General features: G+C 35.1%; 2 protein-coding genes across 3 annotated transcripts; one reads left to right on the forward strand and one right to left on the reverse strand.

Moving 5' to 3' along the window:
• Nucleotides 1-3,352: 3,352 nt before the first annotated feature.
• ACS7 (1-amino-cyclopropane-1-carboxylate synthase 7) lies at nt 3,353-6,416 on the forward strand. 2 transcript variants are annotated; one of them, XM_086640737.1, is made up of 4 exons: nt 3,353-3,375; nt 4,837-4,981; nt 5,142-5,437; nt 5,558-6,416. In XM_086640737.1, exons 1-4 carry the CDS (start codon nt 3,353-3,355, stop codon nt 6,414-6,416), a joined length of 1,323 nt encoding a protein of 440 aa, XP_086496863.1. The 2 variants fall into 2 exon arrangements, with proteins under 2 accessions (XP_086496863.1, XP_086496862.1); XM_086640736.1 differs by lacking the exon at nt 3,353-3,375 and having other exon boundaries at nt 4,726-4,981.
• Nucleotides 6,417-9,419: 3,003 nt separating this feature from the next.
• Nucleotides 9,420-13,610, reverse strand: FC1 (ferrochelatase 1). The gene is made up of 9 exons (XM_086640735.1): nt 12,857-13,610; nt 11,627-11,954; nt 11,394-11,537; nt 11,215-11,316; nt 10,895-10,998; nt 10,659-10,785; nt 10,355-10,507; nt 10,061-10,161; nt 9,420-9,850 (listed from the first exon to the last, which is right to left on the reverse strand). Exons 1-9 carry the CDS (start codon nt 12,940-12,942, stop codon nt 9,535-9,537), a joined length of 1,461 nt encoding a protein of 486 aa, XP_086496861.1. The 5' UTR covers nt 12,943-13,610; the 3' UTR covers nt 9,420-9,534.
• Nucleotides 13,611-18,445: the final 4,835 nt, after the last annotated feature.

An 18,445-nucleotide genomic window follows, 5' to 3' on the forward strand; every position in this document is an offset into this window, starting at 1 on the left:
AATACGATAACAATCTCAGTGTTCGGTTTTCCTCTTAGTGGGAAAATCTAGTTGGTCTTGTAAACCAAATTCAGGTCCAAGTTGATTTTCTATGAGTCGGTGAGATGAGGGTTAAGGGGGAGTCTGTAAATACTACCTTAATCTAATTTAGAAGTACTGTGCGAGAAGCACCGAACATAATTTGAAACGCACAAGAGAAGAGAGAGAGAGAGAGAAAGAGGTCTGCCGGGAGGAGGCAATCTGCGGGGTTGAGTATTTTTAGCACGTACAGTCTTTGGGGTTCGGCATATCCGACGGTGAGATCTTATCCGACTGAACTGAAATTTTGCATTGGTATTCTTGAGTTGTTCATCTAGTATTCGCAGCCAGAATCCTAGTGAATCTACGGTCGTTTTGGACTCCATATTTTTGGGTTATTTTGTTCTTTCTTGTGTGGTTGTTTTCGTGTTTGAGATTGATTCCTTTTGGAGTTCGAGTCTCGTGTTTTGTTCTATTGAACAAGGAGGGCGTAGTTTGTAACTCAATTGCTTAATTGATTTGAGGTGGAGTAATAGTCTTGGGGTTTTTACTTCTCATATTAAGGAGGTTTTCCACGTTAAAAATCGTTGTCTTATTTACTTTTAGTTACTAACTTGTGGACCATTAACAAAATAATAGTTCAAAATTGAAAATCTAAGTTGTCTTCTTCTTCATCATCTTCTTCCTTCTTCTTCTTCCTTCTTCTTAGTCTTCTTCTTATTCTTTTACTGCTACTAATAGTAAACTATAGTTTCTACCACTTCCTTTTATTTTTTTATCAAACCCTAGATGAATGAAGAAGATAAAACTCATCAATCTCCATTTTCCTTGTTTTTTAGTAAACTATAGTTTCTACCACTTCTCTTTGTTTTTTAGTGAATTATAGTTTCTACTACTTCCTTTTGTTTTTTTATCAGACCCTAGATGAGTTTTAATCAAACCTTACATCGATGAGGTAAAACTCTAACTTTTTTAATTTTATTTTGTATTTTTGTTTGGGTAGTTTGAAAGAATACAAAACGATTTGAAGCAAAAAATCGAAGTGAAGAGGAAATTCTCAGAATTTCGTGGGAAGTCCCAAAAATATGTTAGATTTTCGTGAGAAATCTACGAAATTGGCAAGTCAAAATTTTTTTTTTTTTTTTTACAAAAAGTCAGAAATTAAGATCTCTCGTGTTTTGTCGATTTTCCACGAAGCACGAGCAACTCTACTTGTTTGTAAAAAAAAATCTAAGGTTTTGAAATTTTTGATTTCTAGGTTTTAAAGTTTAACGAGTTTTAGGGTTTTTAGATCTGATCTTTCTGGTTAGGAATATCCTTCAACAATTCCCTTCCCTTTATTTGATGTCATAATCTTCTCCAAAAAATCCTCTCTCTAGAATTTTGGGTTGATGATGAAGAAGTAGTAGAAGAAGACCAAACTTACTTAGGGTTTATGGAAAAAAGAGGGAGGTGTTAAAATAATACATCTAATTCTAAGACGACTTGAGTGAAAATAACAGAGAGTTCCCTTAGAAACTGATGTTCATATAAAAAATTAATTATTTTAGTTGTCCACATAAGATAGTTGTCCATATAAGAAAAACGGTTGTCCACGTATTGACCACCATTGATAAATCTCTCATTTGGAAAAAAATCTGAAAAACTGGTACGATTTAATGAACTGACCGACTAATCCTTTAGAGAATCTTCCTTTTATAATAATAGAGGTTTCTAAAGCCTAAACTACTCCTAAGTACTAGAAATTCTAAATTAATAAAGTACTTTAATCTTAAAATTAGAAAGTTTCCTAAAAACATAAAGTCCCGAAACATAAACTACTAAATATGATATTTTCTAGTAGCATAAAATATTAAAACTTGAAGTTATGAATGATTTTATGAATTTTCTCGATGGTAGGAACTGCGATGAGTTTATTATTTTAACAAGCTTTCTAAGTTTACCTTGAATTTGGGTAGGGGTTTTAGTGTTGGTCAGGCCGTTGTTAGCGATGAAACGTTTGCAGTCTAGATGGGACATCCGAAGTACCAAGAATTTTGAAGAGTACTTTTTAAAAGTATAGATGTAAAAATAAAGTTTTGTAGAGCAACATCTTCCTAATACTACTAATTAAACATAATTTTATTCCTCACATTTCTCTCTCTACAATTAGAACTATGGTTTTAAAAGAAAATGAAGATTTGTTGATGTTTCAAACCAATGATTTGATGGGTAGTTTAGGATCAGTTAAGAAGATTTTGGCTGCTACAATTCCCCATAAATCTCATTATTATAAACAATAAAATCAAGGTGTTTGGTGAACATTACCATATATTGATGATGCATGACGCTTGATGTCTCTTTGTTTATCAGCCTGACAATCTTCATGGATCGCTTGTTTAATTTTGTGTCTGTAACTTTGATTGGCAAATTTTATGGCTAGAGAGAACCCGAGACTACCTAGCTTACCCACTAATCTCGACTTACATTTATGATAATTTAATGTAATTTTCTAATTTTTGAATATATTTAATAAATTTTAAAAACTAGATAATATTTATTTAATAACAATATCAGATATAATTAGAAGATATGAGATATCCCACACTATTGTTATATTCAAATTATCTACTATTATCTATGGGAATATTTATAGTGGATATGTTTTTTCATCTAATGATTCTCACACATTTTAACTATCCCACTCCATAAAACTTAAATGATTTCAAATCATAGTTTCCTAGCTTAAAATTACTAGAAAGTGGCCTTCCATTTTAGTGCATAGGGGGTTATATGTTGTAGACACTTTTGTAGCGAATATAGTAACTTTTGTTATCATGATTCTCGCAATAATCTTACTTTTCTAGTTCAATAAAAAATAAGTAACTGATTTCGAAACCTTACAGAATAAAGTATACTAGATGAGAATACAAACGGTTATTCTCGACCGCCATAAAATTTGATATTTGTCCATAAAAGAATATATAATAGTAAAATTTTTAAGATAAATATAATAATAATAATAATAAATGTACAGTAAGAATATTCTTGACAAACTTAATATGTGCATAATTCGTCGATATAAAAGTTTCGCCATAAGATTAAATATGATCTCAATATTGATTGAAGAACAAAAGATCTAAAAGAAACAAATCATGGTAAGTAATACAAAGAAGAAATAATTGCGAAAGATAATACGTAACTATGGTATGACTTGAATGGAACTTAACAAAAAGAAATTGAACAATTATCAAGAAAATAGAAGGAAATTATTTTTCCAAAAATTAGGACAAAAATATAGGAATTCAATTTAAAATTTTTCCAAAAATTAGGACAAAAATTATTCGTTTACAAGATGTCGCAAAACTCTTGCAAGCAGTTGCAGATTACGAAAATATCTAGAGAGTTGAAGACTAAAAGAAATTGAGTAATTATTTTTCACCAACAAAATATTATAGAGAACGTTGACAAGATTTTCTGTTCTTTTTGTGATTGGGCATCAAAACGTATTTGGGTTTTATTTTGGACTCCAAGCTCATGACCCATATAAGAGCAAGTCCAATGTGGTTAAAGATGGACTCCCAAATTCAAATTTGGAGCCTGGTCCCAGCCTGACTTGCTCCAACCGGAGAGCCCAGGGGCTGGGCTCCCAACCCCATTTTTGTTACCGTTCGGCATCCCGGCGGTAACAAATGTGGAGATTCCCTAAAAACGGGATCCACCCCACTTACATTTAAATATTTTTATTTAAAAAAAATTAATTGATTTTTTTTTTATTTCGAATCCTTTTTTTCTTTTTCTCTATTATTATTTTTTTTATATTTATCATTTTAAAATACTCTCTCTTAAATAATATCAATTTTAAATTTTATTATTGAACTAATAATTTATAGTTACAAAAATTAAAATTAAAATCTCACACACGTACATCACCACCGTACATAATTTGGATATAGGAGTCTCGGTTGGGAACTCGACATTGAAGTAGCCTAATTTGAAGTGTGAATCTATACATATGTCCGGAGCCTGAGCCCCTCCATTGTACTTGCTCTAATAAAGTGTGTATCTATACATATGTGTGTTGTTGAAGCAGTCTAATTTGAATCATCCCATTGTTTTTTGATGAGAATCATCCCATTGTTCACCAAGAGAGATCTTAATGATGCTTAATCAAGGATTTGATCAGTCATAGGTTCTAAATGTGGGTCCTATTAGCCGAACTCAACAACCAACATACCCAAAAAATACAGTGAAAAAATTGAGTCAATTTAAATAAAAAAATACTATTTCTTTTTTTTAAAATATATTAGTATATATGACCATATGAAAGAATCAAAAGAAAATGATATTGAAGAACTAGAGAGAGAGAGAGATGAAAACTTATCTTTTGATCAACTACCATATTTGCTGTAGATCTCATGATGATTGAGATAATGAAAACTTCTCTATATAATTTCTACATATCCCATTATATAGCAATATCAAAATTGAATAATTGTATATTATAAAATAAAATAGAAAAAACAGATTTCAAAAGGGGATATATGTTTGATCTTGCTTACCCTACTAAATTCATACATCATTATTGGGGTTTCTTTTTTAGGTGTAGATTTTATCTTCTACAATTAAAATGGAGTTATCTTTTTTGTTTTTGGACTACTACTATAAATATGGCTTCTATGCCATAGGTTCTCTTCAATTCTTATCCTTTCAACTCCTTACTCTTTTGGAACTTTAGTTTTTTTTCTTGAACAAGAACATTAGAAAAGTACTACTTTTTGTACTATATTTTACTAAACAAAAATTAGATATGGGTATTGAGATTGAGCAAAAACCTAGTGTTGGGTTATCAAAAATTGCACTCTCTGATACTCATGGAGAAGACTCTCCTTATTTTGCTGGATGGAAAGCTTACGACGAGAACCCTTATGATGAGTCGATGAACCCGTCGGGTGTCATACAAATGGGATTAGCAGAAAATCAAGTAAGTTGTTTTAAGAAACCATGAAAAAGAGTGAGTCAGAGAGTTACATATGATCAATGTATTCTTTTATATTTTTCTCGAAACAGTAAGATTTGAAATCTGACCTCCAGTTGTATAGATACACACATGTTAACATCCTAACTTTTTATTATGAAAACAGGTTTCATTTGACTTACTAGAAGAGTACTTGGAAAACCATTCTGAATCATTAAATTTAAGGGTTGGGAGTGGGATTTCAAGCTTCAAAGAGAATGCTTTGTTTCAAGATTATCATGGACTAAAAACTTTTAGAAAAGCAATGGCAAGTTTTATGGAGAAAATAAGAGGAGAAAGAGCGAAATTCGATCCCGAGAGAATAGTCCTTACAGCAGGAGCTACAGCTGCTAATGAACTACTTACCTTCATACTAGCTGATCCTGGGGATGCCTTACTTGTTCCAACTCCTTACTATCCTGGGTAAGAACTAAACCTAACTAAGCTCCATGAACTTTTGTACTACTTTGGAAACCCTAATATAATCCTAAGTTACGCGTTATATTTACATTTTGAGTAATTAATGCGGTTAAATTTTTGCAGTTTCGATCGTGACCTAAGGTGGAGAACTGGAGTAAGGATTGTTCCTGTTCACTGTGATAGTTCAAACAATTTCCAAATTACACCAAAGGCTTTGGAAGATGCTTATAATGAAGCGACATCGATGAATATTAAGGTTAGAGGGCTATTAATGACAAACCCTTCAAACCCGTTAGGATTAGCAATGGAACGATCACTTCTCGAAGAGATTCTTGACTTTGTAACACGAAAAAACATTCATCTTATATCGGACGAAATCTATTCCGGGTCTGTTTTTTCTTCATCCGAGTTTATAAGTATTGCAGAAATACTTGAAGATCGAAAATATAAAGACGCAGAGAGAGTCCATATAGTTTACAGTTTATCGAAAGATTTAGGACTACCCGGATTTAGAGTAGGAACGATCTACTCTTACAACGATAAAGTCGTAACAACTGCAAGAAGAATGTCAAGTTTTACCCTAATTTCATCTCAAACACAACATCTCTTAGCTTCAATGTTATCGGATACTAAATTCACAGAAAATTACATAAAAACAAATAGAGAAAGATTAAGGAAAAGGTATGATATGATCATTGAAGGATTAAAGAGAGCTGGGATTAAATGTTTAAAAGGAAATGCTGGATTATTTTGTTGGATGAATTTAAGTCCATTATTGGGAACACAAACAAGAGAAGGTGAATTAGAATTATGGGATTTAATTGTGAATGAAGTCAAGTTGAATATCTCACCAGGATCTTCATGTCATTGTTCTGAACCAGGTTGGTTTAGGGTCTGTTTTGCAAATATGAGTGAAGAAACATTAGAAGTTGCACTTAAGAGAATACATAAATTTGTAGAGCAAAGAAAAACCAAGAATTAAAAAGTGGTTTATTTAGATATATAGTAACTTTAGGTATAGAAAACTAATGGTTCATATAAAGATCTATTGTAGAATTAACAACTAAATTTGAAATATTTCTCTGGCCTATTAACCAACCTAGGGTTACAAGAGTTAGATTTGGATGTCAATTATGTAATATCTCTAAGTTTTAGAAGTTGTTTGATCTTTTCCTTTTTGCCTTTGGGGTTTTGTAATTGGATGTCATCTTGAAAAGGTATCATATAATACAAACTTTGTACTAGTTTCCAAAAGTATTTTTTCCTACTAGCCATTTTTTTTTTTTTTTTGAAGTCAACGGAAACATTTCAGTTCATAAGTGATAAAATCACGATGTTTTCCTACTAGTTAATCATCAAGAATGAAGATAAATAATATGTTACAATTACTTAATTATGTGGTCTCGTTTTAATTTATCTTTAAATTAAGAAATATTAATACTTGGCCTGCATCATTTTATATACATATATGTGTGTGTATATAACATATACAAGGAAATTTATCTGTCTTAAAACTTCAAGAAATTAATGTTTGACAATCGCACATGAGCCAACTTACATATATTTCGAGTGGTATGAATTTTGAAGTTAAAAGATGATGTTTATACTACCACGAGACTACTAGTATATTATTTCACAAAATTATTAAAACAATTCAAGTTTCTAAAGTTTTTCTCATACGATTAGTTTGACAGGATCCTTCCCAGAAAAGAGAGGACTACTCATAGCTAATACAAGATTATAAACGATCGATGTATTCACTTATATATGTTTTCTAAATTAAGATTTAAAACCCGACCGTGGTGACTTTGAAGAAATAATAAAGTACATATAATTCAATGGGCAAATGCGAAATTTGAAATAAGGGATACCTATAGCATTTAGAGGACCAAATGAACAAGTTGGTCATATTTGGGGTCAAATAGGAATTAACCCTAGATTAATAGAAAACAGTTGTGAGGTGAAATTCTTACAAATTTCTTCTTCTTTGTCCTTTTGTGGTCAGAAGGACACCGTATCCTGTCCTGCAATCATCCGACATCCATGAACAAATTCAAATTCATGTAACGTTTGTCATTGCCCTCCACGTGGCATACAAACTTAGCTGTTTACCTACTTTGTGCCGCTAGTACATTGCCCTTGGACTTTGGAGTTCCATCTAATGTGAGAAGCTTTTAAAGGCACCTGCAAATATTATTATTGGGACCCCCAAATTTTTTTTTGAATTTAGATGAGGACTTAAATCGTCAATTAAGATATCTTTGAGTCGCGGTTATAAACTCTCTTCGTATGCAAGGAATTGTCTATAGACGTATCTCGGTAAAATAAGCAACTTAACCTTTAGTTTGACCTAGCGGCAATTTTAATGTGGTCAGGTCATCATCAAGTCTATTGTCTTCGCTGACTACGATCGGTCAACAGCTGACCATCTTCCTCTTCTGCTCTCCTTTTATTTTCTTTCAAAGTTTTGCAAAAAAAATTCTCTTATCTCTCTGGATTCTATCCTCAACCTAAGTTCCGGTAAATCAGAAAAAAGGCTAAACAAAAGTAAAGGTGAGCAAGATGATCAAGTACAAACGAATAAGAATAAAGAAAGAAGAAGGTTGTTTTATGCCATATATTGTGAAAAACTAAAATTTCGTAAATAAATCTTTCCTAGACTCCAATCTCAATCTTAAGGATGTTGTACACCGAAAAGTGCTTAAAGTTAGTTCACGTTAGTTGTTTAATATTTTTTTGTAGTGAATACTTTGCATATAATAATAGAAGATACATGGTGTGAAATCTGAAAAAATCTACTTAACGAAGACGATGTATCACCAAATAGACTACTGAACTAAATCATTTTTTTTGAACTTAGTTTTCTTTTTCTTTAAGTTAATAGGTGACTCCAGAGAGTAATGTTAATGGGGATGGGAGTAGGGCTGGGAAAAAAGTCCGCAAATCCGAAACCTTCACGGGCACCCGAAACCCGAAGGCGGGTTTAACACGACAGACCCGATGAAATCAACGGGTCGGGTACGGATTTAGAAGTGCTACCCAGCATCCCGCCCGAGCCCCCCTGATAATCTTTATCCAACACAACCCGCTTAATAATGTCATCCGTTTGTACGATGTTACCTATGCACATTATATGTATGCTTGCTTGTATGTATTTATGTATGTATGTATAACATATATATGGATATATTTTTAAAGTTGAAGTGTATAATATATATATACATATATTGTTGTCTAAGTGCGGAGTGCCCTCGACACAACATTGTTAAGAGAAACTTAATTAAAGTTTAGTTTCGTTAGAAATTTCGGTACCATCGAAATAGAAATATTTTAGTCATTTCGACCGAGATATTTTGAAACTTTGGTGAAAACCTGATACTCGACCGCCCGATACCCGAGAAACCCGAAAAATTTGACGGACTTGGACGGGTTTTGGACTCTACGATTTTTTAAATAACCCACCCGATTAAATCCGAAAGCCTGAATGGGCAGAGAATTTCAAAGCCCGACCGGCCCAACCCGATGAATGACATGAACCCGACCGGCCCGATTCCCACCTTCAGATGGGAGCCCCTCACTCCGGGCTCCTAAGCCCCATGGGGAGCCCAACCCGGGGGTTCCCGATTGGGCTGGGAGCCCCTCACTCCAAGCTCTTATGCCCCATGGGCAGCCCAGCACCAGTGCTCCCCGGTTGGAGTCCAATGGGTTGGGACTAGGGCTCCATTTACAGATGTCAATTACAGATGGTCGGCCAGCCATTTATCTCTTAGGAATACTTTCTAAGAGATGTAGGAAACTCATCTAAAAAAGAGATGTAGGAAACATTGAAAAAGATGTACGTCCAAAGGCCCTAATGTCTATCTCGGCCATTGTTGAATATCAACAACCAAACCAATTATGCCCTTCAACAGGCTTACTTCTGTGATGGACCAAAAAAATTGAAGTAAACAAAGCAATCTCAACATAAACTTAATGTATACTAATATGCGAGAGAAACTCACCCTTTTATTTATTATATTTCATAGTTTAGAATAATCTTAGAAAACAAAACCTTACTATGATTTCTTTGATATCAAATTTCTAGTTTCGATGACGCTACGCTAGTGGAGGTAGTTTCTGAATGTAGAAACTAGTTTTGGGGACAAAAGTAAACCAAAAGCCAGTATTGAACCGAAGAACATTTTGATTAGATAGCTCATTGGGTCGGTATCTGCTTCTTCTGCTTTGCTTTCTTCAGTTGAGATTGCTTGTGCTGAAGGCAGTGCCTCAATTACGGCATCTGCTAGGTCGGTTATGAAAGTAGAACTCAATCCTAGAGCTGGAACTCTACCCCAATTCTCAATACCTGATTCAAGGGCCAATTCCTTGTATTCCATATCAATCTCTTCAAGTGTCTCTATGTGCTCACTCACAAAGCTGAAATGGGACAAAACCAACAAGTGTTAGAAAATTCAGAATAACCTAATTTTGTCGTTTCAATTAACAAAAAGAATCCTAACATGAAACTAATTTTCTGTTGTTCAAGCATGAAAATAAAATAATTCACATGATTGAAGAATCAAGTATGCTAAAAGCATCATAAATAAATTTGATTCTGTTGTTTATCTGAGGAAAGATGGAACACACCTTACAGGAACAGCTAATAGACTCTTCACACCTCTTTGGCCAAGCTCAACTAGAACTTCATCCGTATAAGGTTTCAACCATTGAACAGGTCCAACGCGACTCTAATAAAGAAAAAATTAGTCACTGGTGATAAGTTACAATCATAATAAAAAAAGAGTCCTCTAATTTTGAAGGTAACCGCAAGTCAGAATATCAATCTGGTTATTATCGAAGTGATTACTCAGATGGTACTGACGAAAGTAAATGGAAAAAAATAAGGTACTTAAAGCTTGAATGTTTGAAATCAAGATCAACCTGGTAAGCTAGAGTATGATCATTGTTGACTCCTCTAACTTTAAGTTCTTGCATGATCAAGCTAATGCAATCCTCCATTTGGTCCCTATACGGATCTCCTGCATCCTCAACATAGGTGACTGGTACCCCGTGAGCGCTGAAGAATATCATCACCTAAAATATTGACCACAACTATAAGCAAAAATAATAATAGTTGCAGAAAAGAGATAACCCACATCCGTGATTATGACTGTGGTTTCTTTTCTATTATATGAGTAAGAAAGAAGATGGTTCCAAATGGGATGAAGAAAAGCATGAAAAGTACCTCCTCACGCTTAGAGAAACCCTGTAGTTCTTTCTCTATCAAGTCAGCCATTGAGTTTATATAACCGCTGCGTTGATACCATGATTTTATAATAGAGACTGGTAGCCTCGATAGATATGTGTCTTCGCTGAGAGATGGTTGTATTTCAGTTAACTAGATAGAGGTAAAGAAACATGTGCATTGTTTTATTGTAACCTCGAAAATCTAAGAAGAAGGGAGGAAACAAGGAAATTCACCTGAACATGTTTTGGAGAACACGGATGCTTGATCCACTTGTCGAGATGGAGTACTGCGGGTAAAGAGGTAGTACAACAAGTCTAGTAATTCCATCCTTTTTAATCTGTGACGAGAAAGGTGATTGGTCATAAAACTTCTGAGGCAGATGAACAACTATATGCTTACTCATTGCTATATACAGAAAGCATTATATGTCAGGTTAACTGCAAACGGAAATGGTCTGCCACCTAATGATAACTGAACTCTACACCGAAATAGCATAAGAAAGAAACCCTAAAGATTTAAACGAAAAGAGTAGACACAAAGTTCAAGTACCAACCTCACGAACTGCCTCTTCAGTAAATGGATGCCAATAGCGCATTCCTACATATACATTTACAGACATTTTTTTCTCCTCCAAAGCCGTTTTGAGTGCTTGAGCCTGGAATAATTTCATACATTATGCTATATCTTGATACATGCAGAGTAGAGAAAGTACTATAAAGCAAGTAAATTTACCTGTTCATCCGTTATCTTGCGCAAAGGTGATCCCCCACCAATGGAAGCATAACCTTCTTTACTCTTTGGAGCTCTGAGAACTGAAATTAGTTGAGCCAAAGGACGCTGAAGAAACCGAAATAATCTAGGAAGGCGTATTATATCCTGCAATGTTAAATCACATTATTAGTTGGATCTTCATCAAGCTTAACCAATTGACATATTTATATCTAAGGGAAGTTTGAGTAGCATACTGGATCAGCAAATAAGTTATATAAAAATGGTTGCACGTCTTGAAGCGTCTCTGGTCCCCCAAGATTGAGCAGCAAAACCCCAACCTTTTCTTCTGCTGTGTGGGAAGGAGTTCCTAAAGAATGTTCATCATATACACATGCTTCCGCAGAAGAAAAAACTTTCCAGCATGGGTTGCTCTTCTTCAACGGATCATACATGAGTGTCCCATTTCTTATATTGGAGGAATCGTGATGTGGAACTTGAAACTTAGATGACGATTTGCCAAGATTTTTAGATACTTCAGCTGAACAGCTCACGGATAAGACAGATTTCGACTTACGAAGTGAACTGCAAATTCAAGATCGGTTAGGACAAGTTTTTCAAAGTGTTGACGTGATGACATCTTAAGACCTATCATTAATTTAAAAACAACTATTCGCATGGATGACCAACACAAAGGTACATAATTCTAGAGCAAACTAGAAGATGTATTGTAAGTAAACATAAGTCAAGAATACATTAAAGATTATCTTTACCACCAAGCAAGTTACAATATTAAGCTGTTTTGTACATAGAAGTATTCAATGAAATTTATTTTGTAGACTAGGGATGATGATATTTATCGTGAATACAGTTGATATGAGTATGAGACACGCACATCTTGCCCTTCATTGGCTCCATTTCCTGTTCCATTTCTTTATGGAAGATAATATGATTGGGTTCGGACACACTATAAATGGGAAGGGATGCAAGTTGAACAACCAGACTAGAACCCACTAAAGCGTAACCTGGGGACAAGAGGGCCTTCCACTTGATATTACCCAACTTATGAAATATAGATTTCATCTCTATTACTAGTTGATTGGATGCTACCCAAATATCAATTTCCACAGAATTTCCTTCTCAGAACAATTATCAGTATTTCTGAAACCACCCGGTAAGTACCAATTAAACCTAGGGCATAACAAAATGGGTAGAAACGATCCAGTATATAGAAGAATTTATCTCAACAAACAGAATAAATCATTTTTCAGATCAAAGAGTTGCCCAATTCTAAGAAGTAAATTATTAATACTAAATTGATCAAGCTATTAAACTCAAAATACTACAATCTTTAGATCAATCAACATACAGAAACTCTGATTTGTAAAATAAACCTAATTCCAGGACTAATTATCCCATCACGAATCATTAGCAAAAAATAGAAAACTAGATCAATAAATCAATTCTTAATAAAGTAAGCAACTTACATGGCTGAACTATGATTTGAATTGCGAAGGTGTGAATTATACTGATTCAATTGAGGAAGAACTCTGGGGTTGGAAACCGCATCCATGATGTAAAGAGACTAATCAATCGATCGATTCTAGAGAGAGAGGGGGATTTAGGGATTAGGGTTTCTAGAGAGAGAGAAATGTAGAGAGAGAGAGAGATTTATTTTGTGCCAACTACAACTACGGTTGAAGAAGACGTGAATTTAGCACACCTAACTCACTTTCTTTTCTTTCCAACGAAGGAGAGGAGACGAGTTTCCATTACAACCATATATTTTTTCTAAAAAATGACTAATATACCCCTTCTTATGTTTGACTCAGTTTTGTTTGTGGTCAAAGTGTGAATTGCACAAGTCGGCACACTCATGGGGCGGGCTTGTAAGTTGTACCTCCTCGTATTAATTGGGAAATATCATAGGTTGGAAGGAAGAAGGAAATGATGGATATGGAAAGTTGGAGGAAATAAAGCAAGGGTGTAGATAGAAGTCCTCAAAGGAAAAGACAATAAGGGCATGATGGGAAATATTTAGTTTGATCTACAGGTCAATGAATTGAAAATATGCAAAAAACCTAGCATTTTGGCTAGACACAAGACTTGTCATAAACTAAAGGTCATTCAGGAGACAATACAAATATGTAAATATTCACATTAGTGCATTTACAACAATATATAATATACGTATATTTTTTTTCCGGAAGTGGTTTTTCTAGTTAAAACGATTCTTATTGAAATGAATTTGAGATGATTACAAGTATATAAAGATCATCTCTAACAAACTTGATAACAACTTTAACAGAATTGTGCTCTCTCTCTCTAACTAACACAACCGATTCTCAACAAACTAACATGCTTAAGTTATGATACATCGAGGGTGGACAAGAGTCTTGTCCAGCAGATACAAACTAACTACTCTTGAGTCTTCATGATTCGATGAGAAAGAGCTGGATAAGAAATGATCCAGCTCCTATTTGAAATACACTTCATTACCCTCCCTCAAGCTAAGCGATGGGCAAGAGCTTAAGCTTGGTTCCAAAGAGAGAGAATTGGGGACCAGGTAGTGCTTTGGTCAGAACATCTGCTGGCTGAGAGGAAGTAGACACATAAGATAGCTTAATCCTTTTGTTAAACACCAATTCACGAATGGAATGGAAATCCAAAGCAAGATGCTTTATTTTGGAATGAAAAACAGGATTAGAGGCTAAGGTTAAGGCCGAGACATTATCACACCAGAGCATTGGTGGAGTGGAGATAAAAACATGAAGATCTTGTAATAGATAACAAATCCATAAAACTTCAGCTGTAGATTGAGCAAGAGAACGATACTCTGCTTCAGTAGAAGATCTAGATACTGTTGGCTGCTTCTTTGCCGACCAAGAGATAGGATTCCCACCTAAATAGATGATGAAACCAGAAGTAGAGCGACTGTCACAAGCACTACCAACCCAATCTGCATCAGCATAGGCTTGTATATTCAAAGATTTCGATTTTGTGAAGTGAAGGCCATAATTAACAGTACCCTTGTGATATCTTAGAATCCTCTTTACAGCCAAGAGATGAGAGGTCCTAGGTTGACTCATAAATTGACAAACAAGATTAACTGAATAGTTAATATCTGGTCTGGACCAGGTTAGATATTGTAAAGCCCCCACCAAGATTCTATAATGGGTTGGATCATCAAGAAGCTCACCCTCAGTTGGACTAAGTTTTGTTCTATGAGGTAATGGAGTAGAACAAGGTTTGGCATCAGCCATTTGAGCTTTTTTGAGAAGATCTAAAGTATACTTAGTTTGAGTAAGATAAAGACCATACTCATCTCTTTTAACCTCCATACCAAAAAAATAATGGATAGGACCCAAGTCCTTCATAGCAAATTGAGAACTAAGAGTAGCCATGAGAGAAGCACAAGCTGATGAGGAATTACCAGTGACCAATATGTCATCTACATAGACTAGCACATATAGAAGAACCCCTTTATCTGAGTAAACAAATAAAGAAGTGTCTGAGAAAGATTTCTGAAAACCAAAAGCCAACAAAGAGTCAACTAATTCCTCATACCAAGCTCTAGGGGCTTGCTTTAAGCCATATAGTGATTTATGCAATTTACACACATAGTTAGGCCTTGATTTGTCCTGAAAACCTGGAGGTTGAGTCATGTAAACCTCTTCTTTGAGATGACCATGGAGGAAAGCATTGCTGACATCAAGCTGCTTAATCATCCAGTCATTCTGAGTGGCTAGAGAGAGAAGGACTCGAATGGTGGTTGGCTTTGCCACAGGACTAAAGGTTTCTGAGTAATCAATACCTTCTCTTTGATGAAAACCTTTTGCCACTAAAAGAGCCTTGTACCTCTCAATGGAACCATCTGACTTTTGTTCAATTTGAATACCCATTTACAACCAACTAGATTCTGATTAGGAGAGGGAGGAACAAGAGACCAAGTGTTTAAATCTTCCAAAGCCTTAAACTCAGTAGTCATTGCTTCTCTCCAGTTAGGGTCCTTATTAGCCTGAGTAAAACATGTGGGTGTGGGTGTGGGTGGTAAAGAGTCAATGTGGAATGATGAATTAATAGGGTGTTTGGTGGATGCTAGAAAACTTTTGGGTTTGTGAATACCAGACTTGGCCCTTGTTTGCATAGGATGGATAGACTGAGTAGTGGTTGGTAAGATAATAGAACTAGGTAAGTCAGTAGAACCAGGTGTTTCAGTAGGTAAGGTAATAGGAGTTGATGGTGATTCAGTAGGTAGAATTGGTTGTGATTCAGTAGGAACAGAAGAATCACTAGATAAAGGAGTAGGAGGGAGAGATTCGTGAGGGGAGGGAGGATTAGGTACCATAGGTGATGATGGTAGCTGCTGAACTAAGTCTGAAATACGAGGGACTGGAGGAAGAGAAGAGGCAGCCACCTGAATAGGAGTAAGAGAAATGGGATAAGAGCCTGAATTTGGAGAAGAAGAGGTCAAGGAAGAATTTCTCAAAGAGTGTAATGAGAAATGTTCTTCATTGAACACCACATGTCTTGATATATATACCCTCCCAGTAGAGACATCCAAACATTTATAACCTTTTTGATTAGTAGCATAACCTATAAAAATACATTCTTTGCTCCTAGGATGAAGCTTGTTGGAGGTATAGGGTTTTAACCAGGGATAACAAGCAAATCCGAAAACTCTAAGAAAGTCATAGTCAGGAGAACAGTAAAAGAGTTTTCTAAAGGAGAAATATTGTCTAAATGAGCTAAAGGTAGTCTGTTAATAACATAATTAGCTGCATGAAGAGCTTCAAGCCAATAGGAAGAAGAAAGAGATGCTTGAATGAGAAGAGTTCTAGTGAGATCAATTAGGTGTCTATGCTTAGACTCAGCAACCCCATTTTGTTCTGGGGTGTGAGGGCATGTTAGCTGATGACTAATCCCTTTGGTTTGAAGGAATAATCGAAGAGAGGTAGCAATAAACTCCCCACCTCCATCTGTCCTAATCATTTTAACTTTCTTGCCCAACTGATTTTCAATAGTGTTCACAAAAGAGATAAAGGCAAAAGTAAAATCAGACTTAGAAGATAAGGGAATGATCCAACAAAACTTAGAGAAATCATCTATCACATTAGCATAGTATTTGAAGCCACTAACAGATACAGTAGGTGCAAGACCCCATAGGTCTATATGCAACAATTCTAAAGGAAAAGAAGCTACATTATATGAAGAATGAAACGAAAGCTTCTTGCATCTGCCTAGCTGACAGTCTGAGCAAAAAATTGGCTTGAGAGGTGCAGAAGTGAACAGATGCTTCAATTTTTGCATAGATTGAAAAGAGGGATGGCACAATCTCTTATGCCAGAGAGCAGGAGAAGTAGGCCTAGCAAGTAAAGCTGTTATTTTGGGTTTGATTGAAGAAGCATTATCAAGCTTGATTGGATATAAGCCTCCTTCAACTGGCCCTTGGAAAAGAGTCTGGTTCGATTTGAGATCCTTCACATAATATTTAATAGGATCAAATGTTAAAGAGCAGTGGTTATCCCTTGTGAACTTAATAACAGACAACAAGTTATGTGTGGCTTGAGGGACAACAAGTATATTCTTGAGAGAGAAAGAATGATTATTATGACAAAAATTAGAATCACCAAAGTGTGTAATTTTCATACCTTGGCCATTAGCTGTGGAGATTACTTCCTTTCCTTTATAGGAAGAAGAAGAGGAAGAAGTTATGTTTGAAGCATCTGGAGTGATATGGTGTGAAGCACCAGTATCAGCATACCAGGGATTCTCACAAAAAATATTAGTTGTAGCAAGCATAGCTGCTATGTTATTTGGTGGATTGCGACCTTGATAAGCAAATTAAAGTTCATACGATGGTAACATTCAGCATCACTGTGTCCCACTTTGTGGCATATTTGACATGTAGGCTTATCTCCATTAGAATGTCGTGAACCTTGAGAAGGAAATGGCTTAGATTGAGAATTACCTTGAGAATCATAATTCTTGCCTTGAGAAGGATGTTATTGAATTGCCTTGAACCTCTGAATCGATTATTGGACTGATTAGAAGAATTTCCATTGCCTGATCTTGGCTGATTGAATCGATTAAAGGAAGATGATTGAGGATTAGTGAAAAGAACATGATTCACATTAAGCATAGACCTCTTTTGTCTTTCTGAGATAGTGATTTCCTCACTAATGAGAAGATTTTGAAGTTCAGTCACAGAGATAGGAGGTTTCCTCAATCAAATTGCTGCTGAGAAAGAGTCATATTCAGGAGGAAGAGCACGCAAAATACAAACAACTAACTCGACACTTGAAGCTGGACTACCAGCAACAGCAAGTGAATCAGAAATTTTCTTCACTTTTGCAAGAAATTCAGGCATTTTATCAGTATATTTCTTCAAATCACGAAGATTTTCTTGTAATTGAAAGATATGAGAGGTAGAAGCTGCAGCAAAAGAGTCCTCCAGATTTCGCCAAAGTTCTTGAGAAGTAGTATTGCCAATAACATAAGGAATTACTGAATCTGAAAGTGTCGAATTGATCCAAATTAGTAAAGTTTGGTCTTCTTCTAGCCAATCAAGATAATCAGGATTTATTTCCTTCTTTTCATCATTTAGAAACTGATCTGGTTGTGGACGAGAGCCATCTATTAGGTCAAGAACTTTATATTTCTTAAGTATTGGTAAGAATAATGATCGCCAAGCAAGATAATTGTCACTTTGAAGCTTGATTGGGATAACATTTCCCATAGAATTGACAGAGAGATAAGTGATTTTTGGATGATCCATTGATGTATTTGAGTTTGAAATAGAGTATCAGAAGATTCGTAGAAGTATTTGAAGAGAAGAGAAAGCTAGAGGTTTCGAAAGTAATGAAGAAGATGAAGATTTGAGATGATGAAGTTTGGAGAAGATGAAGATTGAAGAAGATGAAATTTGGCTTTTAGAGAGAGAAAGTAGAAATGAGAATTTCAGAGAAGAGCGCATTTAGCTCTGATACCATAGTTAAAACGATTCTTATTGAAATGAGTTTGAGAGGATTACAAGTATATAAAGACCATCTCTAACAAACTTGATAACAACTTTA

Source organism: Eschscholzia californica, unplaced genomic scaffold, assembly GCF_041429995.1.
Source record: "Eschscholzia californica isolate CP2 unplaced genomic scaffold, dmEscCali1.0.p SCAF_5, whole genome shotgun sequence".
Taxonomy (NCBI): Eukaryota; Viridiplantae; Streptophyta; class Magnoliopsida; order Ranunculales; family Papaveraceae; genus Eschscholzia; species Eschscholzia californica.